Here is a 25,959-nt window from a genome sequence, read left to right as displayed (position 1 = left end):
AATATTTGATTGTTCAGATAAATAGGTCATGCACACTTAGTCTTCCAAGATTGCTTATTTTTTTCCTGGTTTATAAAACTGGAAAGGGTGGGGTAGCGTGGCAATCGCACAGTCCCCGGGGGTGGGGGCACTTCCGTTATGCTCTGTTGTAAATGATAGTCCCTGGAGCTCAAACGTGAGTAGGGGTCCCCGGATGTGTGCAATCTGGTGAGAATGTGACTGTCAAGAGTTCAGGTCCACGCTGGATGGAAATGGAACATATTTCTGTTAAGCATCATTTCAGGTCAATTACGCAAACATTTGTTGAATATCCACAAGGAGCCAGATGTTGTTCTAGGAACCGAGGATGCAGAGGTGAATGAGGCATCCTTTGGGAGCTGTCCAGCCCCACTGTGGCTCTGAGATGTTTCTGAGCCAGCTGGAAGGAGAGGCCGGGGGAAGAGCTTTCCGACCCAAAGCTTATCCAGCCTTAGGGAGGAAGCCATAACAACAGTAACCCTAGTGAGAGGTTTAGTGGGGACAGAGGGTGGAACATTGCTTAACGTAAGAGTTAAGTTTTGGGGTGTTTTTTTTTTGGTCTTTTTCTTTTTTTTTTTAAATTTATTTATTTATTTAGGCTGCATTGGGTCTTCGTTGCTGCGTGCGGGCTTTCTCTAGTTGTGGCAAGCAGGGGCTATTCTTTGTTGTAGGCTGCAGAGCATGGGCTCTAGGCACGCGGGCTTCAGTAGTTGTGGCTCACGGACTCTAGAGCGCAGGCTCAGTAGCTGTGGCTCACGGGCTTAGTTGCTCTGTGGCATGCGGGATCTTCCTGGACGAGGGCTCGAACCCCTGTCCCCTGCATTGGCAGGCGGATTCTCAACCGCTGCGCCACCAGGGAAGTCCCTGGTTGTTCTTTTAAATAATTCATGTCTTTCTCTCCCTGATTAGCATAGTTAACTAAGAGTTCATGATTACTTGTTTCAGCTTCTGCCTTGATTCTCCACTGAGGCTGTTTTCTTTGTTGCTGTTAATTGAAATTGAGAGTAAGAAGTGGAACGCTTTGTTTTGCTCCTGTTTTCTACATGTCTGAAATGAATAAACAAGAAACCTCTACTGGGAGTGACTTACCCCTTCGTTCAGCATGCTGTCACCGTGAACCTGCTCAGGTGATGCAGGTCATTCTTGTGTAGAATCAGTGTTTTTCAGAGAAGGGGCTGTTGTGTTTTCGCACTCTGACCAAAAACGGACCCAAACCCAAGCTTGTCGGCTTGACAGTGAGGGATGAGATCAGTTTCCGTTTCTTCCTGGCAGTTTGCCTGTCAGCATAATGATATTGGTAGTTACTAATAATACCTTGGACTTTCCCCAAAGCATCTTTCCTCGTAGGAGATTTCAGATTTCATAGGGCTTCCCTCTGGGGAGTCCTGAAAAGCCACTGCGAAGACTAGACCCAGCAGAGCAGCTGTCTTTTCTGGACCTGAGTTCTGGAAGCAGCTTCACAGTTCTGGAACGTGGGAGATGGCGGTTAACCTGTCCTCGTGGCTGCGGAACCTCCTCTCCTAGTAACTTACCTGGATGGTTGCAGAGAGAGCCAGCCCCGCCCCCACTTCGTTCTCACCCCCGTGTGGTGTCTTTGGCCCTGTGAGTTATAGAGGAACAGGTATTCTTATCAACCTTTAACTGTTGAGAAACTGAGAGATGGGGTTAGAAAAAAAAAGAAAATACTGTGCAGTTCATTTAATTTCCTTTAACAAAAAAGCGTTAATTAATGCCCCTCTGTGTGCCAGGGGCAGAAAAGTGAGTAAGAGGTCTTATTCCTGATGAATGGCAGCCCTAGTAGAAGATGCTCACAAAATCAGGTCATTTAAATATAGTAGGTATGTTACTGAACCAAACTTGGGTCCACTTGCCCATCTACTGACACCGGGCTGTGGTGAAGGAAAGTGCAGCGTTTATTGTAAGGCATCAATCAAGGAGTCCAGGACAGCTAGTGCTCAAAAAGCCCGAACTCCCTGATGGGTTTTAGCAAAGCATTTTTTTTTTTTTAAAGATTTATTGATTGATTGATTGATTGATTGATTGCTATGTTGGGTCTTTGTTTCTGTGCTAGGGCTTTCTCTAGTTGCGGCAAGCGGGGGCCACTCTTCATTGCGGTGCGTGGGCCTCTCACTATCGTGGCCTCTCGTTGCGGAGCACAGGCTCCAGATGCGCAGGCTCAGTAGCTGTGGCTCACGAGCCTAGTTGCTCCACGGCATGTGGGATCTTCCCAGACCAGGGCTCGAACCCGTGTCCCCTGCATTAGCAGGCAGATTCTCAACCACTGCGCCACCAGGGAAGCCCTAGCAAAGCATTTTTAAAGGCCAGGTGAGGGAGGGGCGTCGCAGAGTATGTGATCAGCCCTGCACAGTTCTCTGATTGGTTGATGATGAGGTAACAGGATGGTGCCACAGGGGTTAACATTATCAATCCTTAGGCTCCAGTAGACTCCGTGCTCATGGTCATCAAGTAGTTAACGTCTTCCAGTTGGTGGTGGTTTTAGCATCTATAAAACAACTCAGGAAATGTGCATCATATTACTGTTATCTAGGTATGTCAGAGAGGAGCTATAGCAGAGGACCTAGGGGAGGGGTCTGTCCCATAGGGTCCTGCTCCGTTACAGGTGTAAGATAGAGGTGAGCACAGGGTGTGGGGCGGCCACAGAAGGAGGGCCAGTAATGCTATCTGGGAGACAGGAGAAGGCTTCTCGGAGGAGAGGAAACTTGAGCTGAGACTTCAAGGGTAAAAAGCAATGTTGGAATGCCACCCCAGGTTTAGAAAGAGCTTGAGCAGAGACCAGCATGAATCAGAGTGCAAGGTGCAGCTCTTTAGTATTGACAGAATGTAGATCTTGGCGGGGGAGCAGTGTGAGGAATGAGGCTTGGAGTAGCTGTGTGGTCAGGGGCCAGGTCCCCTGAGGACCTTACACGCCACACCAGAGACATTAGACTTTGCTTTTGAAATGATAGGGTCCCTCTGAGGGTTTAAAAAATAGGGGAATGACACGGCTAGTGTAGAAAGATGGCTCTGGCAAGTTGAGGAGCATGAATTTAAAAGGACCAAGACTGGAGGTGAGAGGTGCTGCTTAGGTGGGGACCAAGCATTTTGAGGACTAAGTGTTCAGGACTTGCTTTTTGACTAGACGGTGTCAGGGGGGATGGGGGGGTGACAGGGCAAGATGATCGTATCACTCATAGAAAAGCAGAGGAAAAGGAGTTGGCCTGAAGGGCCATAGGATGAGTGCAGATGTGGACAAGTTGAACTGAAGTGGCTGTGGGATGTCCACGGGGAGATCCCCAGCAGGGATCTGGACATATTACATCATCTGGTTCTGTCTTCCACTGCCCGTTGCAGGAATTTTCTCTCTGTCATCTGTGATGGATGATCACCCAAGTCTTTGCTTAAATAATTCTAGTGATGGGGACTTTGCCAAATCAAAAGGAGCTTCCATTTCACTTTGGACAATTTGTTGTTCATTTGTTCATGCACTTAGTATTTATTCATCCATTCCTTTATGAATGAAAGTTCTCAGGTCAGAGAGAGCCCAAATTCTCCTCACTCCCGTTGCTATGCAGCGGGCTCAGCTTCCAGGAGATACATCCAACAGATATTTTCTCTTCTGCCTGAAAGCCTTTCAGAGGCATGAGGACCCCTCCCTCTCCTCTTGAGAGCATCTCCTATTCCATGGCAAACAGCCCCCGTTCCTTCCCTCCTGTGCTGTAGGATCCTGAATCTACAACCCTCTAGCTTCTCCTTTGGGCCCTCCTTACAATGTCAGAGCTTTAAGATGTGGAGCCCAGATCTATCCCCAGCAGCCTGAAACATGCGTCACATTGGCGTTGATACCAGCATGATCCTAGACACTCAATTTCTGTTAATAAAAACCCTAAGACAGTTTTTTTTTTTTTGCCCTATATCATTACCCTGTTCTGAAATCAAGAGTTACCCTGAGAAAAGGAAACGGGATTCATTTATTGTGACTTGTGTGTGAAACAATTTGAGCTCCCAGCTCCGACTTCCTTCGTGTCTAAGTTCTCTCCAATCAACTGTTTCATACTCCATTCTTGAAACAACTTTTTCTTCTTAAGGGAAATAAAACTACTTTTTCTCATCTAGTCTTGAGATCTTTATCTGTCCTCGTGGTTCTTTTAGAGATTATTAAAAGGAGCTCTGCCATCATACCTTTAAATCTTTCAGTTCCCTAGAATGTGCTTTATTTTGCATTCATTTTCCTTTAACTTCCATGTTTTTTTTTCTGCTTTGTCCAGTTTGAAGATCATTCTCTTTAATAAAGACAAAACCAAAATAGAAATTGACTAACTACTTCTGCCTCTTTTCCTGTCTTTCCTATTTATACCATTAACCATCAGATGGATGAGCCTATTCCATTTCTCATTCTTTATAGAACTTGCTGGGTAACCAACCCACGTCTCACTGCCCACTGATCTCCCAGTTATTTTGGTAATTTGAAGCATAATCCTTGACTTACTTTGAGTTTGAGTTGTTTGGCCACTGTTTCTACAGATGACTAGCTGTAAGAATGACAGCTAGAATTAATTAGCAGATCGCTACTGCTCTGTAAGTTTCTGCCCTTGGTTAATATGACTCTTTTCTCATCTTGAATATGTTTTTTTAAAAGTCTGAGCTCATCAAGGACCTTTCTCTCCAGCCACACATTGGTGTTTTAAATTGAGTGTCTACCACTGCTTCACTTAGTTAGTGTATCTTTGGTAGTATTATGTTATTATTATATTATAGTCCCATCTTCTTGAGACCTTTGGCCATGAGATTATGTCTATACTTCTGTTTGAACATTTTGAATTCTCCGTTCCTAAGGGCTGGGGCCCTACGTCCTCTTTCACGACTATTAGGCATATAAAGATGGCTTGGTTTGTTTTCTTGCGAGGTTCTTGTCACTTTCACTTCACCAGCACAAGTTCTCCTTTGGAGGTCAGAATTCGGTCCAGAACAGATGTTCCCTTAACTGTTGGCAGTTGATAATGTGACTACCATGTCTCCAAAATTTTGAAAAAGCACTGTTTTTTAAATGCACAGTTTATTCTTAGGTTCAGGGCTGTACTCGGCCATGCACCTGCTTTTTAGTCTCGTTAATATGTTATGGTCAGAGTCTGCTGGGAACTTCTCAAGAAATGGGATGATTCATTTCCTGAGGTTCTCTCGGGTTCGAGGAGCTTTTAAGTAGAATTACCTAGGCAATGTGCAAATAGGCAGACTTCCGGCATTATCACACGGATAGCTCCCATCATGTCTAGTTAATAGGCTGACTCTGCTGGTTCAGTTTGCTTTAAAGATGGCGCTAAGCCTTTAGCTCATCACCCTGCTACAAGAAAGAGATTGAATGAGTTACCTTATCCCCGTAGCTGCTTCAGAGTTAGCTGAAACCAAAAGCATATCAGCCAGAAGAGAATTTCTCCTCTTAGGAAGATCTGTGGAGGAGATTGCTTAGTCCCCATTGCCCTGTAGCCCCACCACTAGGTTTAACCCATAGCACTTCTTGCAGAAGTACCAATTTTAGTAATCTCAAGACAAGAGGAAGTGTTTGGATTGAATGATGTTGTAAAAAGAATTACATCAAGTATTAAGATCCTGAGTGAGTAAAACTGATATCTCAAAAACATGGGAAAAGTGAAAGAAAAGTTTTGTATATAATTTGGATTCGAGAGACCCAGTAGCTCTGTGACCCTAATGAACCCCCTCTTAATTGAGTGGTTTCTCGTGGTGAACATCTCACCAGCTTACTGGGTGATGAAGCAAATATCAGGCACACTTCCCTCTCCTTCTCCTCCTTCTCCTCTTCAATACAAAAGATAATTTGAAATCAATACAGTTACTTCAGTGCTGCTTTTTTTTTTTTTTTCAAGGGCTTGCTCTCTCGTTCTGATGTAGTCTGTCTTGGAGACTTTTCTCAGGACACACTTTCCTCCAACTTTTTAATTTTTAAGACTCTGGGAAAAGTTGGAAAAATTGTATAAAAATTACTCATGTAACCTCCCCTATAGCTCCCATAACAATCACCAATTGTTAACATTTTGTCCGTTTGCTCTGCTTTTGCCATCTATTTATCCTGTCTGTCATCTTTCTATCCATCCATCCGTCCAGCCATCCATCTGTCCAGCCACCCTTTTTTTTTGGAATCATTTGAAAGAAAGTTGCAGCTATTGTGCCCCTTTATAGCTAAATACTTAAACATATACATATCTCCAGGAAGTAAGGGTATTTTCCTACACAATCAGAATGCCATTATCATACCCAAGAAAATGATCATGAACTCAGTATTACTTATAGACTATTATATTTTCTCAGTTGTCCTTTACTATTTGTAGCTGCTGTTTTTTTTTCTAATCCAGGATTCAGTCCATGTTTACATATCGCATTTGGTTATTATACCTCTTTAGTCTCTTGTAATTTGTAACAAGCCCTCTGCCTCTTTGGTTGGTTGGTTGGTTGGTTGGTTTTTCATGGCCTTGATGGTTTGAAGAATCCAGACCAGTTGTCATGTAGAAAGTTCCACATTCTGAATTTGTCCAATCGCATGGAATAGTGGTGCCTAGATGATGTGGTATCCTCAGTGCTTTATCCAGGAGGTACCCGATGTCAGGTTGAACCACTGTGAGTGGTGCTAAGTTTGCCACGGGTTGTAACTCAGATTGTCCGCTGTAAATTACATTTCCCCCTTTGCAGTGAGTGTGAGTTGATATCTTTAGACCGTGTGAACACTCTGGTCCTCTTGTCTGACTCGGTTGTTACGGTGGGGGGTTAGAGTACAGTCACTTTCCTCATTCCGTCATTGTTTTCAACATTTATTAGGTAGCACTGTAGTATAATAAAAAAAAAAATTCCCTCTTCCCTTTCTCTTCCCTTTTGGTATCATTTAGAGACCCATGCCCTATTTTCATTCAGTGTATTATCTGTTACCATCATTTCTCTTTGTTAAGTTCATACTTTCCCAGACTGGCCAGTTGGAGCCCCATCAGGGTGGCTCCCACGTCCTTTTGGGTCATCAGCATCCATCTGTGAGCACTTCCCCCCTTTCTGGCACAACCTTAAATTTGCCTGGCTTTAGCCCAGGATCAGCCACTTCTCCAAGGAGCCCTGGTTCCTCTTACAGATGAATGTTATCTGGAAACCAAGCTCTTGCCCTGGAGACTTTAACCGCAAGGATCCTTTTACTTGCATCTGGGCAGGTACAGCACCAACGAAGGGGAGACCTGGAAAACATTCGTCTTCTCCGAGAAGCCGGTGTTTGTGTACGGGCTCCTCACGGAGCCTGGTGAGAAGAGCACTGTCTTCACCATCTTTGGCTCCAACAAAGAGAACATCCACAGCTGGCTGATCCTCCAGGTCAATGCCACGGATGCCTTGGGTAAGCTGCTGCCTCCTCGGCCCTTTGCATGGAAATACCTATTGACCAAAGCATCAGCGTAGATACTGTGCCCTGGGAAGAGGTTGTGATCCATTGAAGAAGATGGGCACGTATGCAGTAAGTGAATGAGAGATTCAGAGGCAGTTGCTCGGGCAGCTGTTAGTAGGGCCACGTGTTGTCTTTTGTATCCTCATTTCCTGTGCGGTCACGGGCACAGGGCAGGTTTACGTATATGTGTGCTGAACATGTGGATGAATGAATGCTTGGAAAACGTTCTTCCAAATTAGCAGTTCCAGTTTGGCCAATTCAGTGGGTAACTACTCCTAGTGAGTGATGCAGGGTCCTCTCAGAGCTGTCTGGGGTCTCGTCACCATCTGCTAGCCCAGACCCAGGACCTGTAAATAAGTGAGCAGGGAGAGTGAACCTCCTCGTCGTACTTCTTCCTTCCTCACCCCCACGTAACCCTGCCCTCTGCAACTTCTCTGCCTTGGCTGACGTTATTCCAGCTGTCTGGAAGGCCCCTTGGGTTCAGTTTCCACTTGTTGAAATCCTTCTCATGGATCAGGATCCAATGCACTTGACTGCTAATTCCAACCAAAAGATCTCTCCCCTCTTCTCTGTGTCCCTAGCGTGCGTGTACTCATCACACCTTGAATTACAAATTTGTGTCTGTCACTCTGGGTGTGTCCTCTCCCATCAACTAGATCATAGATCTTTAGACACAAGAACCTGCCCTGTGCATATTTATATTCTACCCACTGGACGGCCTGATAACCTTATTGTCAGTAAGGGTTTAATGAATGCTTGCTGATTGGAATGGTGTTGAGTTGACAGTAGTTCATCAATTTCAGGCAGCATTTAATCTGACCAAAGACACACATATGAAAAAGACATAAACAACCAGTACAGACATTGGTGTACTTTGGAATTCCTGTAGAAACCACTCTACTTAAATTTCGAGTGGATGTGGGTAGATGGAGTGACTATCCAGGTTGTCTGACCAATTCTCAGCCTCCTTTCATGAAGATCTCATACCTTCCGAGCAGTGACAGCGAATTCTCTTGCTCGTGGGCCATACTACCAGATGCGTCCACGCTGCCTCGGGAAGCAGGCAGGGGACAGTACTCCTGAGTGATACCATCTCTCAGGGATTCAGCCTCTACCTAACTCTCTGGAGATAAACGCCTCTGGGCACCTACTTCTAAAGGAAACTGCAGAATCTGCTAAAATCTTTCAGAAGTGTAGACAGCGAGCACCAAAGATGCTTGCTTCTTCCCAGCTTTCTCAGATGGACATCCATGTTTCAGGGGACACCAGGGGGCTGCTGCCCGGCCTCAGAGCCGGCTGATTAGAGGGGCGGGCTGGCTCCGGAGGCCTGCACACCCGCTGGGCAGTAACAGGAGGCACGGGAAGTGGGTGGCGGGGCTGCGGGGCGGGCAGGGCAGGAAACCCTGCATGGGTCTGCCTGTAATGCTGCATTTCCTCCTCCTCAGGGGTCCCCTGCACAGAGAACGACTACAAGCTGTGGTCCCCGTCTGATGAGCGGGGCAGCGAGTGTCTGCTAGGGCACAAGACTGTTTTCAAACGAAGGATCCCCCACGCCACGTGCTTTAACGGAGAAGACTTCGACCGGCCGGTGGTCCTGTCCAACTGCTCCTGTACCCGACAGGACTATGAATGGTGGGTTCTACCTCCATGCCAGGGACTGAGTTCTATTCTGGTCACTCACCGGTGTGGGAAACAGACTAGGGCGTGGTCTTCCCCTGAAGAAAGGGAGGGAATCATAGGAAACAAATATTTATTAAGCATCTCTTATGAGCCGGGAACCATACTAAGCATTGTTTATGTAGGTTATTCCATTTAGTTGTTACAGCCGTGTGATATGGTGGAGGTGTGACACCCAGGCAAGTTGCAGTGATTTATGCAGGAATAGATCACTCTGGGATTTGTTTCTACGAGGGCAACCCAAGAAAGGAACACACTGAAGGTTCGATTGTAGGTAACTCCTTTTTGTTAGGAGTCCTATTCTAGAGGGAATTTGTTTCTTTATCTGAAACGAGCGGGGGATTAGTGTTCTATATATATTTATATATATATATATATTTGTATATTCATTAGTCCTTGAGTAAAATATCCAAGGCACTGCCTGACATTGTGGAAGAAATGACATGCACACAAATCATTGTAACAGGAGACGGGAAGATGCAGGTACCTTGGAGGAGGAACAGGTGCTTTTACTGGGATTATTGATAGGAAAGAGACTGTGATTTGCTGCTGGGGAATCAGGAAATCTCTGGAGGCAACACTGTTTGAGATGGGCTTTAAGGAAGAAGCATCTGGATACGTGACTGGAGCGTTCCAGGAAGATGCAGCGGCAGCGTGAAGGTGTGGACACAGGAAAGTGTAGTTGGTGGTTTAGTTTGGATGCCTTGTTGGGTGTATGACTGGGGGTCAGTGAGTGGAGATGAGGCTGAAAAGAGAGAATACGGTGGGGTGGAGACTCGGGCGTGGACCATTCCTGTAAGCAGGAGGGTGTCTTTGGAGGTTTTTGAGGAGAGTTGATGACCAGAACAGAGCTTAGCTTTAGGAAGATGATGCTAGCAGTAGAGACATAGGGTCTCAGAGCCCGTAGACAGTCCCCCAAGTCTGTGATCCAACGTGAAATCATTCCAGATTTGCAGGGCTCTCAGTAGAGCGTGGGCACTGATCATAAGCACATAACTCATTTTTCAGTGGTTGCCGAAGCATAAAGAAACCAAAGGTTGCTTTGGGAAGCCACGCTTATCTTGACTGAAGCCAGAAACCTCGGGTGTGTTCTAGTCCAGAGGTGGGAACAGGGCCATAGAGTAAACGTTTTAGGCTTTGCAGGCCATGTGGTCTCCATTGCAGCTACTCAGCTCTGCCTATGTATCGAGATTGCCGCCTAGATGAATGGGCATGCCCGTGACCCGATAAAGCTTTATTTACAAAGCAGCAAACCAGATTCGGGCAATTCCGGTCCTAGACCAGTGCTTCTGAAACTTGAAGGTGCATGTGAATCATCTTGGATCTCATTAAAATGCAAGTCCTGACTTGGTTGTCCTGGGGCCCTGCAGTCGCCCAGGCTCCAGGTGACCCCGAGGCTGCTTCTCTGCAAAGCTGCCCTCAGAGCAGCAGGGCTTTAGACAGCTGAAGACGAGCATCCTCTCCGAAAGCTGTGTGGTCCTAAGATAACAACGTAGACTCTTTCATGGCAGAAGCGCAGAGCTGTTCAATGTTCCCAGTGATGCCCGCTCAGTGCCCCTCTGCTGCCTTCTGCCCTCCCTTAGAGAACCCTAAATGGTAATGCTAATCGGAGGGATTTTGCTGGTCTGTGGTATCCCTGCCGACTGGATTGAGACTTTGGGGGCCCTGATCATGGAAAAGATTACGAGCCCTCTCTCCTCCCTCTTTTACCCCCGTTAAATACTTGAAAATAAGACAAAATGAAAAATATGTGAGAAAATCTAACAAATCTTGATTTTTGTTTTTGATGACCACTATTAACGCTTTTTCTCTAAAATCATCATCGTTTTTCTCTAAAATCATCATCGTTTTTCTCTAAAATCCCCCCAAAACAGCAATAGCAACAACCAAAAGCAAAAGCCAGGGGCCTGGCCCCCATGGGTCTACCATACCCACTCAGCTAAAACCCACTGGGGGCTGAGACCAGGAAATGGCCTGCCCTGCCCCTCTTGGACTTGGGCTTTGGGCCAGATGGGATGGTGGGGTGGTGACCATGCAAATGGTGAAGGGTGTGTTTCAGGGCATCCTGTAGTTCCTCTGTGTGCTGTAGCTTCTAGAAAGGAACCAGCCTGACTGCGTGGCTCTTGGAAAGGTTTGGTGGCACTGGCCTGTGGCAGTGGGGAGGGCAGGGTCTGGACATGGACGTGAAGAGAGGAAGTGAGACTCGGCGAGCTCCCGGTGTCTCTCCATTAGTCCTGCTCCTGAGGGACAGCTGTACTTACTTCCAGGAGTCCTTTCGGGCCTCCCTGGGAAGCACAGTTACTTGCCTGTATGTTCCCTGATTTCAGGAGTAGTTTCTTGTACATCTTTATATTCCCCCAGGTTGCCAATAAGAGTGGTTTTCAAACTCTTGACTGCAACTCCTAGTAAGCAATGTATTTTATAGTGTGATCCTGTACCTACACATATTTGTGTATGTAGACACGTACACACATCTATGTAAACAGAAGTTTTATGAGGTAAGATTTACTTTCAAGTGCAATGAATTTTGCAATTTCTTTGCGGGGAGGGGAGGAAGCAGGTCTGGACCCTCCAATATGCTTTCACAGCCCACTAGGTCATGACCTATAGTTTGAAAAAACTGCCCAAGAAGAGTACCTTGCCATTGGAGTAATTAATGCTCTGCCTGGTCCCCCAAAAGGTTTAAAGCAGCCATTCTGTAAAAATTTACCGGATTTAATGAATGGGGAACGTGTTTGGTACAGTAATAAAACTGCTCCCTTCTGAAAAATGCTCTACAGGGTGCTAAATGTAGACTGTGATGTAGTATGTACACGAACCGCTTTGCCCTGTACCTGTTAATACGTTTCCTGTAGTAGGTGTTATACTTGATAGAGTAAGTGAAGGCTTTTGGGTAAAGCACATCAACATGGAAAGTCCCGTTGGATTACGAGTTTATGGTTTGGGCCAGACCTTGGCAAGTACAGCTGCCTTGTTTTAGAGCCGTCAACTCACGCACACAAGGGCAGGGCCAAGACTAGACCTGGGACCCCTGCTTCTTACCCCAGGGCTCTGCCTGGCTAGCTGGCCAGTGTGGAAGAGATGTGGTCCCCAAATTGCAGAAGGTCTGTGGCCTCAAGGTCTAGGTCCCAAAATGCACGAGGAGGCCCCCACGGTGATTTTAGGGAGTAAGTGGACATGCTCTTAAATAACATTGAATCCTTGGTTTAGAAAAAAGACGGTTCCTTTAAATTTCTCTTTTAATCCCTCCAGTCATGTCAAGGAGAAAGTCCCACTGGGTGCTAGTAATTCTTCACATTTGCCAATTGCTTTTAACAAAGAGAGGGCAGGCCCGGAGTCTTTGGGCAGGGAACTGGGTCCAGCTAAAAAAATTCAATATTATTTTGTCTTTGGCATCATGATCTGTCTCGTTTTTGTCTATTTATGGCATATGATAATGGTTTTCCAGTTACGGCTCTGTTATAAAGTTTCTTTTGAAAATGCATTAGTGTAAAATAGTGAGTATTCGTTAAAGGGACACGTTGAGTAACTTACAATACAGGTGGTGGGCAATAGGGTGGACGTCGCAAGGGAGGGTCCCAAAATACCTGAAGTGTGTCAACCAGCGGCCTTACCGAGCCCCAATTGCCTTTTCAGTGACTTCGGCTTCAAGATGAGTGAAGATTTTTTATTAGAGGTCTGTGTTCCGGATCCTGAGTTTTCTGGGAAGTCATACTCCCCTCCTGTGCCTTGTCCTGTGGGTTCTGCTTACAGGAGAACCAGAGGGTACGTCTCACAGAGGTTGCCATGTCTGGGACACAGCGGGTCTGCACTTGGCATGGAGGGCGCAGAGGACCACCTGGGTTCCTTTCATACTCTAAATGCCAGAATTCCAAGGTAGCAGGTTTCAGGTAGCTTGGGGAATATTTAAAACTGCTATGTTTGCAAACTCGTCTCCCCACCCTAGCCCCCGTGGAAAAAAATGCAAGTCTGTAAGCTTCTCTGCAACTCCAGTTGTTTCTTAAGTCATAAACTTCAGCCAGTGCACGTCTTCAGAGCATTGTGTTGAAGAGATACAGTTGACTCTTGAACAGTACACGTTTGAAATGCATATAAGGTCCACTTACATGTGGATTTTCTTCAGTAAATATAATACCTGTATTTTCATTGTACAGATCTTTAAGTTAAGGTGGGGGAAAGTTTGTGTTCGATGAGAGATCACAATATGTAGAATCAAAAGAACTAGGGCTCTAGTCCTGATTCTATTCAGACTACTTGAGTTCCTGCCTTTGGGTGAGTCATTTATGAATTCCTTTGGTTTTGAGGTAGAGGTAGCAGTACTACATGGATTTCTACCTACAGTGGGGAGGGGGGTAGGTCAGTGCCCCTAACCCTGGAGTTGTTCAAGGGTCAACGGTATATGCGAAACTCTCGCCTGGGACAGTGCTCCAAATTGTCTGGGCTGCCTAATTTATTTACAGGCAGAAACAATTCAGAATGATTCAACTTCCTTCTTCTTGCGCTATAGGAAAATGAATAGATAAGCTGTATTGTCCATGGATGGGAAAATGTTCCTTTATGACTATTCTTTGATGTTTCTGACCTCTTGCTCTTGGTGGGGTGGGGGGGTGACAGCTATCGGAAGATTTCTGGGGACACCTGCAGCGGAGGAGATGTTGAAGTACGCCTGGAAGGAGAGCTGGTGCCGTGTCCTTTGGCAGGTGAGACGTGGTTTCTTCCCTTTGTCTTGTCGAGACATTGTTGAAGCATTCCCGTGATCTCACCCGGCTCTTCAGACTTCCTGGAGAGAAAGAATAGAAGTTATGGGCATCTCAGAGCTCCCGTTTCCCCCTAAGCATGGTATCCAAACAACATTTATTTATAACCTTACGTTTTTATAGGAATGGAAGACATTTTCGGAGGGACATCCCTTTTGTTCATTGAAAAATATTTATTTGGCATCTGTTGTATTCTAGGCTTGGGGGGCTGAGGGCACCCTTAGGCCTTCTGTGTGTTCCTTGATCTGTTTGTTTGTCATAGAAAGAGACTCATGGCTTTCTGGGGAATAGTTAAGTGATCTATCTTAATTTTTATAACAATAATTATGACTAATATTTTAATGGAATTTTACACATTTTAATGTACTTTTCCATGCATTATCAGTTTAGTCCTTAGAACTACCCAGTGAAGCAGATATTATTATTAGCTCCATTTTTTTTTTTTTTTTTTTTTTTAATATGAAGAAGCGTGTTCAGAGGAGAGAGTTAAACAATTTATTTGAGGTCACACACCTGGTAGGTGACAAAGCTAAAATTCAGACTCTAAGCCTCACGCTCTTCCTTGGCCATCACTCAAGTGGCAGATGAGCGTCATTCCCATTCTTTGAGGTGGTCATATGCATGCTCATTGGGGGAAACTTTTGGAGCAGGTGCACATGCTATAAAGGTATAATGTGTTCCAAACATTTCAAGTTGATTTGGTGGTGATGGCACATGTTGAGGTATTTGTAATATAGACATGAAATTATGATACCTTAACAAAGAGCTAATCTCTTAGCGTCTTTCCTTTCTTTGCTCTGTTTCTAGTCTTTTTCACGTAGGGCTTCTCTTCCCGTGGAGCCCTCCCTCCTGCTCATGCCTCTCGGGGAAGGTGCTGACTGGAGCTGGCCCCACTGGTGGTGGTGGCGTCCGGTGGAAGAGCCATCGGCGCCAGAGGAAGCATGAGCAAGCAGCCTTGTCCTCCGCGGGCAGGGGAGAGCAGCCCTCTCCTTCGCTCACTGCTCGCCAGTTTGCCCTGGTGTTTTTCATGCTAAGCTCATTAGTCCCTTAATTTAATCTTCCATCATTACTGAGTAATTAACATCCCTCACTGTGGAGACTTAAAAAGAACACGGCTTCAGCAGATTCTCCCAAGTGAGCAGATAATATTCAGACAGTCCCCTCACGAGAGCTGTTATTGATGAGGGCTTGGGTGAGCAGGGTTTGTGTGATCGCTCTTAAGGGGCTGGAGTAGGTACTTCGGTAATAAATATTTCTGAAGATAATTCAGCGAGGGACAAAACAGTTTGTTTAAAGCTGTCTAAACTGGTAGGAAAGCTATTTTCTCTTCTGATAGGAGAAGATAGAATAGGGAATGAAGTAGAAAAATCTCATTTGTAGTGTAGGCCACCTCCTAAATGTTTTTTTTTAAAGCATGGAACAGAAAGCAGGGATGTACCAAGAAAGGAAAAGATGGTTTTATAGGACTAATGTGGAACCATAATATGTTTGCAAAGATGAGATAATCTGGTCATCTGGAAGGATTTTTAAAAGTGAAGTAATTTTTCTTCCTTTGAGATTAGGATAATAACGCACATCTCTAGGCTGGGCTCATGTATGGCTGGGATTAACCAAGAATTCTATTTCTTTTCTAAGTTAAGAATTGCACACAAAATGCTGTCTGTTCCTTTACACCCAATCCTAAGGCAGGTGTTTCAGGACTCAGACTCTACTCAAAAGGCACTAGTTGGTTAGAAGAAGAAAAAAAAAAAAACCAAAGCAACAGAATGAGGTTTCTAGATGGTAGAGAGATGTGGGGTGAAGGGCTTGCTGCTGTGAATGTGTCTCCGCGTCCCCACGTGGCAACTGCCACGAGAATCCTTGATTCCAACGTCATTTACAAGCTCCGCACTTTTCATCTCGACTATTCCATCCCCTGGGAATTACAGTGGGAAGGTTTTCTTGCAAACCAAAGGGAGGGGTTTGTTATCATGTGGTGGTAGCTTAGATACTTTTGAAGTGAAGTAGTACTGAAGGAAAAGAAGGCAAATTTACCTTTGGTAAAAAATTGTAGGTAGACTTATATTTTGGGGGTGCATTATCTATATTGAAGCCTTTATAAAGCAGAGGTGGCTAAGACATGTTAACTCGTTGAATGAATGGGATGAGAGAGAGAAAACAACCACAGTCACCGTGCAGGCACGCAGCAGAGGGATCCAGATTTGCAGCTTGGTCCCAGATGCAACATATTGTCACAACGGATGCCTCAGATATGGATGCAGGTGTGTTGCTCATCTCCATTCCTTTGGAAGAATCTGGATGTTTTCCAGGCTGTTCCCTAAGTGGAAGAGATAGAGCACAAGCTCTTCACGTTCCTAGTTGTCTGACATTAAGTCAGTCTTGTAAGCACTCTGGGCTTCTATTTCTATGTCTTGAAAAATGGCACCATCGGTGTTACACCATTGGGTGTTAAAACATAGACTCTGGATCCAGACCATCTGAGTTCAAGTCTTGGTTCTGCCACTTACTAGTTGTGTGACCTTGAGTGGGTTACTTAACCTCTCTGCTCTCAGTTTTCTCATTTGTAAAATCAAGTTAATAGTAGCTCTTCCATTATACAGTTGTTACTGGGATCAAACAATGCCTGGTACATAGTATGTACGTTGTGTAAGTATTTAAGTAGAAATAGAATCTTTGTGATGATTGTGTTGTAAAACATTTTGTAGGTGGCCAAGAATGTATTATTGCTTTGAAAATATCGTAGGGTGATATAATTGCTCTATGTCATTGTGAACAATATTGAATGGGTGAGTAAATGAATTAGGAAACTTAGCTGTAAGCCTTCAGCGACTTGGGGTCTCTAGTCAACAGGATTACGATGCCACATGATGCAGTCCTGTGACGAGGAGGAATGTGCTGATCTGTGTAATTACTTTGTCAAGTGTGACCAAAACTTTTAGGCCGAGCTCTGAAGAATAGCTATTGGAGCATGATTACTGGAGGGAATCTAGATTTTTTAAAAATGTAGCAAGTAGACACTTTGCAAAGGAAACAGAGATTCACGGGAGTTTAAGAAACTTGCCCAAGGCAGAAATGTGATTGCTTTACCCACCTTCTGAGTCTGGATTCCTACGTTCTCACTTGACCCACGCCATGTGCAGTGGCTCTGAGGTTTATGGGTGAGAAAAAAGAGGGTCAGACGTGCGAGGACCTGTTCAGCATCCCCAGGTCCAGCCCCCTGTCATCTTTGTGTGTCTGTGCAGAGGAGAACGAGTTCATCCTGTACGCCATGCGCAAGTCCATCCACCGCTATGACTTGACCTCCGGAGCCACCGAGCAGCTGCCTCTCACCGGCCTGCGGGCAGCGGTGGCCCTGGATTTTGACTATGAGCGCAACTGCTTGTATTGGTCCGACCTGGCCTTGGACATCATCCAGGTGCGTCCACTCTGGGTCTGCTCGGGGGGGCTGTGCCTCGTGACTGCCCGGCCCTGGTAAGCTTCTTTCAGAGTGGCCTAAGGAGATGGGTATTGGAGGTTTTAAAGTCATAACTCCTCTCAGGGCCAACGGATGACACTTTTCAGTTTTCTGTTTTAGTATGTTCTTTCCCTACCTACCTCTGTCCTTGTAGGAAGGACAGAGGGAGCCCCCAGTCTGCGGTCTTGCTTATAAGTGAGGTCTCCCTTTACCTGCTGGGAGGATTTTAGGACTCGGTAGGTAGCACTATTAGTCCCTCCCTATCGTACCCACTGCCTCGTTAACATCCTTCTTTCCAAGCCATGATATAGTAACACTTGACTTCTCCATAGTTCACGTAATTATCCATTTCAGCTACTCTGAGCACAGTCAAGAACCAGGAAGTAAGCTGTAAAGGTCGCCATGCAGGCCAGATAGATGGCCGTACGCTCAGACCCATGCATTTTAAAGGAGGGCTATTTGATATTTATTCATTGCCTATTTAATCCTTTTAGAAAAGCAATTCCAGCAAGTTTTATCTGGACTTCCAACCCAACAGAAATTTTACAGGGCCCGGGTATCCGAGAGGTTTGGTGGAGGGTTGGCAGTGACTACTGCCCTTTACTGTCCCAGCGATAGCACCTGATGGAGCCTCCCGAGGGAGGAAAGACTTTTTATAAAAAGCAGACACAGGATTTTAAAAATAACAGCAGTCTGGTTTCGTTTATTTTAAAAGCAGACAAACTCATGCATTTCGGTCATCTCCACCTCATTATTGTGATACAGCACAGCTCAGTGACCGGTGTTCACGATGATAATGCAAGGTGATAGAAAAGATTCTGTTCTGTTTAGTTATTCTGCTTCAAACAGGAAGCCATAATCCATTTTAGAAATGCTTTTATTAAAAACCAGCTTCGTGCATCTGGAACACTTACGAATATAAAAACATCTCCGCCCTCACCATTCAAGCCAATTGAATTAGTGGGTTCCCATCGAAGGGACTGATTTGGCTGGAGGTCATTTGAACATTTCACACCGTTTCTTCTTCTTTCTTTCTCATCAGCGCCTCTGTTTGAACGGGAGTACAGGGCAAGAGGTGATCATCAGTTCGGGCCTGGAGACAGTAGAAGCCTTGGCTTTTGAACCCCTCAGCCAGTTACTTTACTGGGTGGATTCTGGCTTCAAAAAGATTGAGGTATGTCCTTAATTACACAAGCAGGGGAGCCCCTGGGCTGTGAGCCAGATTTGACAGAGAAGCAGGAGCCAGTGTGTCTAATTCCTCTGGAGATTCCCTGAGAAATGCAGAGAATGGAGGTCCCGTGTGCGAACAGGGTGCCTGAATCTGTCAAACAGAGATTTCATTAAGATACCTGAATACTTATATTTGGGCTAGCAGAAGCATAGAGTAGTAACAGTAATGATGATAATAATACCGTAGCGTTATTATAATGCCGTGACATCCACACTCGAGTATTATGCCATCAATTAGCATAATGAAGATAATATCATGATTGCCATCCTCATCATTGTTATTAATGATGAGGAGCCCTGTTGGAACCACTTTGCATGAATTATTTGATTCACTTCTCACAGCCACCCTGTAAGGTAGGTTCTCTCGTATCCTCACTTCACCTGTCTGCACCTGAGCTCCGCAGGGCACTAGGAAGGTAAGAAGTCATGGTCTCCTAGGCGTGCTCAACTCCTGCATGTTCCTGCTGAGGCAGTGGGGCACTGCCTCCGCACCTCTTTATACTGATTCACTGGGGAGACATGACTTGTGGTTTACTGGAAGGCACAGTAGAAGCAGAGAGACCCAGAGAGATGGGAGAAGTTGCATGACAGAAGCCACAAACTCGAGAGACAGACCTGGGTTCAGCCTTTATTCTAGTAGCTAAGTGACTTGGGCAAGTTTCTTATCCCCTCTAAGCTTCAGTTTCTTCATCTGTAAGATGAGGATTCCTTTATCCACTCAGTCATTTGACAAGTGCTGTTTTCGGGCACGCTTTGTGCCAGGTACGGTTTTAGGTCATGATGATACAGCAGGAGGCAAGACACACAGGTCCCTGTGCTGAGAGAGATTAGGTTTTAGTGGAGGAAGCAAAATCATGAAGAAATAAGTCCATCCGTCCTATTGGTGCCACGTGCTGCAAAGAACGTCAGATGGGGCAATGTGACTGTGTGACTGGGGAGAGAAAGTGTCTTGGAAAGGGACATCTGAGCTGAGCCCTGATCGAGGAGGGGATCATTGGAGTGTTCCCCTCACGGGGCGGTTGAGAGAAGGGCGTGGAAAGATGCACAGCGCCGGGCACACACTGAGCGGTGCGTCAGTGGTCTTGTGATTACTCTTTCGCTCCTTTTTTTAACTGAGTGTGGTCAGCGCTCTGCTACAAGGGTGCAGGTAAAGCTTCAGTGTCCACACGCTCACAGTGTACAACTCAAACACTGTGTGTGCAATGGTGTAAGAAGAGTGGCTTCCCCTTGATCGAGGCGGCTCGGAAGGGTCAGCAGAGGAGGTGGGCCTGGGGGCGGATATGGCGGGAGCAGATGGGAGCAGGTATGTCAGGCTTGGGGAACCATGAGAAGACCAGCTTCCCTAAAGGTGTAGGAGCCTGTGTGAAGGAGAGAATGTGGAGAGAGCAGAGTCTGTGGAGACTCTTCAACGGCAAGGCGGTGACTTTGAGAATTTGTTTTGTGGACAAAGCAGAGCCATTGGTGGCTTTGGAGCTTGGAGCCCCGGAGGCGGGTGGAGTTAGTAAACACACAGTGAGCACTTACTTCGTGCAAGTCATCAAGCCCCCAGAACTGGGGGCACAGGTGGCACTGGCTCTGCTGTCAGACTGTGTGAGAATTGTCACCTGAGCCAGAGGAGGGAAGAACTCATTCTGGCTGGAGATCAGGGCAGGTTTCCAGATCAGTCTGTAGGGGAATCAGGCGGCCATAGAGGGACCCATCTGTAGGCAGGAGCCAAGTAGGAAACTTTGCAATGTGGGTCTTTTAAGGAGCTCAGACCCATCTTGGCCTTTTCCCCTCCTTTCTTTTGTCAGGTGGGGAATCCAGATGGCGACTTCCGACTCACGATCGTCAATTCCTCTGTGCTTGATCGGCCCAGGGCTCTGGTCCTCGTGCCCCAAGACGGGTAAGTGTGGTCCCAAAGGAAATCCATGGGTGTCCAATGCTACAACAGACAGATTCTCATGGAAAGGCAAACTGCTGGACAAAAACTTGTTTCTAATGATTGTGGTTGAAATAATCTATGACCTGCAAGTCCTGGAACCATGGCTTAGTCATCCTGGGCGGCTAACTCCATCCCCTTTCCATTAGCAAGCATCAGAATCTCTGCAGGCACCCAGATGTCTCACAGCTGTGGGGTGTTTCTCTAACAAAAGGTAGTATTAAAAGTCTCTCTGGACATAGTCAGGCCTGGTTGGATATTGTAGGGAGTCTTTATCTTGAGTTTAACATGTGATGCACACATTTAACCCCTTGCTTCTTTTCTCTGCCCCCCAGCTTGTGTTTTCTTACCAGCAGTTTGTATGCACTTGGGAAATGCAGAGGTGCTTTTTATTAATTTATTATTAACTTAAGGAAACAGAGCTAAAAGGGAAATTCTGGATGAGGCTTTCTAGCATTTATGATTGAGAATTAGATCGATTTTTAAAAGAAAATTCTGAAAATAAGATATGCATTTGATTAAAAATTTTAAAAGAGAGTAGAAGTTTATGAAATGAAAAATATTTGTTTCCTCCATTCTCTTAACTCTTCACCCTCACATTTCCTAGGGGTAATCATTGTTAACAGTTTCTTGGTTAACAATTATCATTCAGAGTTTACTTTTACCCATGTACACGTATATGCCCTTTAAACACAGACACACACAGACACACAGACACACACAGACACACAGACATACACACACACACACACACACACACACGCGTGTATCAGAAAGGATTATAGGATATTTACTATTCTGCATATTTTGAAAATATTTAATATGGTTTGAAGATTGTTTTATGTGAGCACATGTAGATCTTTAGACATCATAATATTCTTTTGTGTGTACCATAATGTATCACTTTATAGATTAACATTTTTGTGTGTATACATGTATATACACCTAAATATATATGTGTATACACACCTATATATTTTTTTTTTTTGGCTAGTATGAACAATGCTGTGATGAACATCTTTGTACATTGTCTTTGCATAACTTGATTATATCCATAGATAAGTTCCAATAAAAGAATTTGGGGGTCAAGTAATTAAGTGGCTTTACGTATTAGAATTAGAAATTATAATAACAATGCTGAACTAACTGGCTGAATTCTTATCTCTTTGGAGCAGTTTCTGGGCTCCCATTTCCCCACTTCTGATGGGATGTGTGCTCTTCCCCGGTTTTGGCCAGGGTGATGTTCTGGACCGACTGGGGGGACCTGAGGCCTGGCATTTACCGGAGCAACATGGATGGTTCGGCTGCCTATCGTCTTGTGTCGGAGGACGTGAAGTGGCCCAACGGCATCGCCGTGGACGAGCGGTGGATCTACTGGACGGACGCCTACCTGGACTGCATCGAGCGGATCACTTTCGGCGGCCGGCAGCGCTCCGTCATCCTGGACAACCTCCCACACCCCTACGCCATTGCTGTCTTTAAGGTGGGCCTCACCTGTCCCAGCACTGGGCAACCTGTCAGTGTAGGTGAGGAGCAGACTGAGTTGTAGAGCCTGCTGTCTCCGGGTTTCTGCAGAGATGCTTATGTAACTTAGAAAATCAGCTCATTTCTGAATTGGAGGCGGTTTCTTTCTGCCCATCGGGAGGGGTGCCAGACAGAGCTGCCAGGGGTCCAGGGTGCTCACTGTTCACCTTTCCAAGTTTGAGGTTGCATCCCATGAAAATTCCTGGCTTGCCTTTCAGGGTCAGTAGCCTCATTTTGGCTCTGTGTCTTTCTTTTTAATTTTTTATTGTTTGGCTGCATTGGGTCTTCGTTGCTGCGCGCGGGCTTTCTCTAGTAGCGGTGAGCTGGGGCTACTCGTCATTGCGGTGCGCGGGCTTCTCATTGCGGTGGCTTCTCTTGTTGCGGAACACGGGCTCTAGGTGCGCGGGCTTCAGTAGTTGCAGCACGTGGGCTCGGTAGTTGCGGCATGTGGGCTTAGTGGCTATGCAGCATGTGGGATCTTCCTGGACCAGGGATCAAACCCGTGTCCCCTGCATTGGCAGGCAGAGTCTTAACCACTGCGCCCCCAGGGAAGTCCCTGGCTCTGTGTCTTGGTCTCTTGTGAGGTTTGCTCTCTTCATTCCCTGATGTCTTGAGATGAGCCCTGTCCCACCTCTGCCTTCTGGGGGATGGCCTGTCACTTGTGCTTCGACTCTAGAACACAAAATGGTTGTTCAGATTTTCTACGGAAGGGTTCAACTTGTGGTCAAACTTATCGGATGCTTATTGGATAGTTTCTTTTGGGTGGTTCCTTCAGTGTGGTTATTTGGTGAGGTTTGGATAAAATCACTGACTCCTGCATTTAAGTCAAATCTTGATCAGGCAGATCATTCAGCCAGTGAATGTTAGTGTCCACTGCACGATGGAGCTCTTGTTCTGAATGAGGGTCCAGAAAAAAAAAGACAGAAGAGCTGACTAACAAAGGTTTCCTTTTTAGAATGAGATCTACTGGGATGACTGGTCACAGCTCAGCATATTCCGAGCTTCCAAGTACAGCGGGTCTGAGATGGCGATTCTGGCGAGCCGGCTCACGGGGCCCATGGACTTGAAGATTTTCTACCGGGGAAAAACAACCGGTAAGGCAGCATCTCCTCCTTAATCTCTATCGAGTTGATCTCTTGAAAGGGGCTGGGTGTGGGCAGTCTCTGATCAAGCAGCATCTGGCAGCCTGTCATGACAGCATGTGCATTATTTAACTTCTTCCTATGACATCTTAATTTCTTTTCTGATGATACACAAAGAGCTGGAAGACAGCATGTTTTTGCCTGCCTGGAACGCTGGTGCTCGGTGGGTAAATTACACCCTCCTCCTGCCTTTGGCCCCAGACTGATGGGTGGTGTGGCTTCTGTTGCAGCTGGAGAGGCCCAGTGTGCACTTAATCTCCGCTTGGCACCCTGACAGGGAGCGACGCTGTGCTGGGTGCATAGCTTCCGACAGGAGTCCCGTCTTCTCTGGTTGCTCAGATGACCAATTGCTCATTGAGCCCTACTTCCCTCGCAATGCGAGATCTAGTTATATGATGACTTAATTCGCTTGTCCCCACTGTGAAACTCTAAACCCCATGAAGAAGGAGAGTCTGTCTTTGTTTTTGCTCAGTAATCTTACCAATGACCAGCACTCAGTACCTGCTCAATTCATACTTGTTGAAAGAAGAAGGGATGGGGGTGGGGAGGGTTGCTGGTGGGTGTGGAGAATGGGTGTATGAAAGATTGTGGGCTGAGGCTTCAAGGACTGCTGCAAGGCTCTCACTGGCTGGTCCTGGGATCCGAGGCTATTCAGTAGGATACCTTCTTCCTTACTGCACTGCCCTTGCCCCTTGTTTATCTCCCAGCCATACTATTGATTCTAGAGGAGGGGGATCTGGGCACTCCCCAGAAGAATAGTCCCTTTAAGAAGAGCCCTCTTTATCTCAGCAGGATTAAGTGGCATCCTGGGTCTGCTGACTCTCCTTTATTGACAGACTGCTAGGTTTCCTGTTTTGAACTAGAACGTTGATATTGTCTTGTGGTTTTTGGCTGGCCCTGTGCTAAGAGAAAATTGACAAGGGGTTGAACTAATACAGTTATAGATATCATTGCTATCCTTTGGGGACTAATGAAGAGAGCATGAGAACACGCTTAGAAAACTCTAAAGTATCCTAGAAATGGAAGTCTGCATTACTGTTATGTCTTCACAGCTGACCCGTGAGGTGGGCAGGGCTGGTATTATGATCCATGGTTTCTAGATTAGGGAACAAAATCTCAGATGTGAGTTAGCTTTCCCAAAGACCCCTCCCTTGTTTAGGAGCTGGGCTTTTGTTCCAGTTCTGCCACAAGACGAAGAAGTCACATTCTTTCTTAGAAGAGGTGCCTGTTTTGAAATAGGGCAGAGAGACAAAATACAAAAAAAGCACACACACACCACACACACACACACACACACGCACACGCACGCACACACACGCACGCACACACCCCGGGGTCACACACACACGCACCCTGGGGTCTCTCTCACACACACACACACACACACACGCACGCACCCTGGGGTCTCACACACACATACACACACACACACACACACACACGCAAAGACAAAAAAAAGAAAAAGATAAAAAAAAGAAAAAAGAATGAAGTAAGGAGAGAGAAAGGAATCATGCTTTCCAGCTCCAGGGGCTGAAGTCTCAGGGCCTTTGACGGAGGACACCCAGCCCTACTGATCCGCCCCGCTGGCAAGCCGAGGGAATTCTCAGCATTTCTTCAAGTTACCTCCCCGTCCAGAAAAGCAGGTCTGCATTTTGACGTGTGCTTGTCAGCATGTGTTGGCTGAGCACACAGCCTCAGCTCCTGCAACACTGTGTTCCGATGAACCTGTAAACCCCGATTCCCCACCCCGAGTCTTGGCCGGTCACTTCATCCCAGCTGCCATGCGGTCACCAGAGCTGTGACCCCAGAGCTACTCTGGCTAGTTTAAAGGAAGATGACTCTTTGAGACATACAGGGGAAATCATGGCCTGTCTCCTGCTTCCCGGGAACCTCTTGCCCGCAGACACAGGGCCAGTGAAGCCAGTTTGTCATCTCTCAGGCCGGTTTGGGTTAAATCAAAGCATTTGCGGTGGCACTTGGCTGCCAGCACTGCCTGTGTGTTGTGGGTGCCTCTTGGCCTTAAACTTGTTTGCTCTATCCTGCCTGCTTTGTCAGACACTGAGAGTATTGCAAGTTCACGATGGGTATTGGCAATCCCTGGTGCCAGTCAAGCTTTATTAACTTTGTTGTCTGCTCCTAACACACACAGGACTTTGTACTAGCCATGTGTAAAGTGATAACGACATTTACTCTAAGGGATTTTGCTGTGTCATAAGCACCACACTAACTTGCTCGTGGGCTTATATAACCTCAGTTAACCTTTCCCAAGTCCATGTGTATTATTATTCCCATTTTATAGATGAGAATGTGGAAGTCAGGTTCCGTACCTTTTCTCCATCACACATTTAGTAAGTGGTGAGAATTTGAACCATGGCCTAGTTGACTTCAAAGCTTGAACTTCAGTAAAACCATCAGGCTCTGTTCCGTCTATGATCTGTTGTTGGATTAGCAGTACCGTGGGATACAACAGTGATCGAGAAGTACTAGATTTTGATTGATTCTTGTTTAGGATAAGAATTTTGTTCACTTGCGAAGTGCCTCTTTGGGATATTTGGTTATAAACAGATGCATTTTTTGTCTTTATACCTGGCTGTTTTTTACACAGCGTTACTGGAATTAACTCTTCATAGAGAGTGTTTTTTCCTTAAAACAGCTTACTTTGCAAGGCTATTAATGTATGCAACTGATGCTGTAATGGGTTAAAATATTTTGGAGTTCTTGGAATTCTCCTTCAGAGCCTGCAGTAAGCACATGCTTTTCAATATCTATAATGAAGGCAGATATTTATTATGTGGGGTGGATTTGAT

At 45.9% G+C, this 25,959-nt stretch overlaps 1 protein-coding gene across 3 annotated transcripts in view; it reads left to right on the top strand.

The window, feature by feature from the left end:
* The window catches only part of SORL1 (sortilin related receptor 1), a 162,648-nt gene that overhangs the window by 72,541 nt on the left and 64,148 nt on the right, over positions 1-25,959 (top strand). For all 3 annotated transcript variants that reach the window (XM_059930177.1, XM_059930176.1, XM_059930178.1), the window contains exons 13-21: positions 7,221-7,399; positions 8,893-9,079; positions 12,761-12,889; positions 13,739-13,824; positions 17,124-17,296; positions 18,378-18,509; positions 20,359-20,450; positions 21,723-21,969; positions 22,966-23,104. In XM_059930177.1, the coding sequence (XP_059786160.1) occupies positions 7,221-7,399; positions 8,893-9,079; positions 12,761-12,889; positions 13,739-13,824; positions 17,124-17,296; positions 18,378-18,509; positions 20,359-20,450; positions 21,723-21,969; positions 22,966-23,104 (1,364 nt within the window). The remainder of the gene's footprint in view (positions 1-7,220; positions 7,400-8,892; positions 9,080-12,760; positions 12,890-13,738; positions 13,825-17,123; positions 17,297-18,377; positions 18,510-20,358; positions 20,451-21,722; positions 21,970-22,965; positions 23,105-25,959) is intronic.

This window comes from Balaenoptera ricei, chromosome 8 (assembly GCF_028023285.1).
Source record: "Balaenoptera ricei isolate mBalRic1 chromosome 8, mBalRic1.hap2, whole genome shotgun sequence".
Lineage (NCBI taxonomy): Eukaryota > Metazoa > Chordata > Mammalia > Artiodactyla > Balaenopteridae > Balaenoptera > Balaenoptera ricei.
Note: the sequence above shows the minus strand (reverse complement) of the source record. Positions and strands in the feature narration are given on the sequence as shown.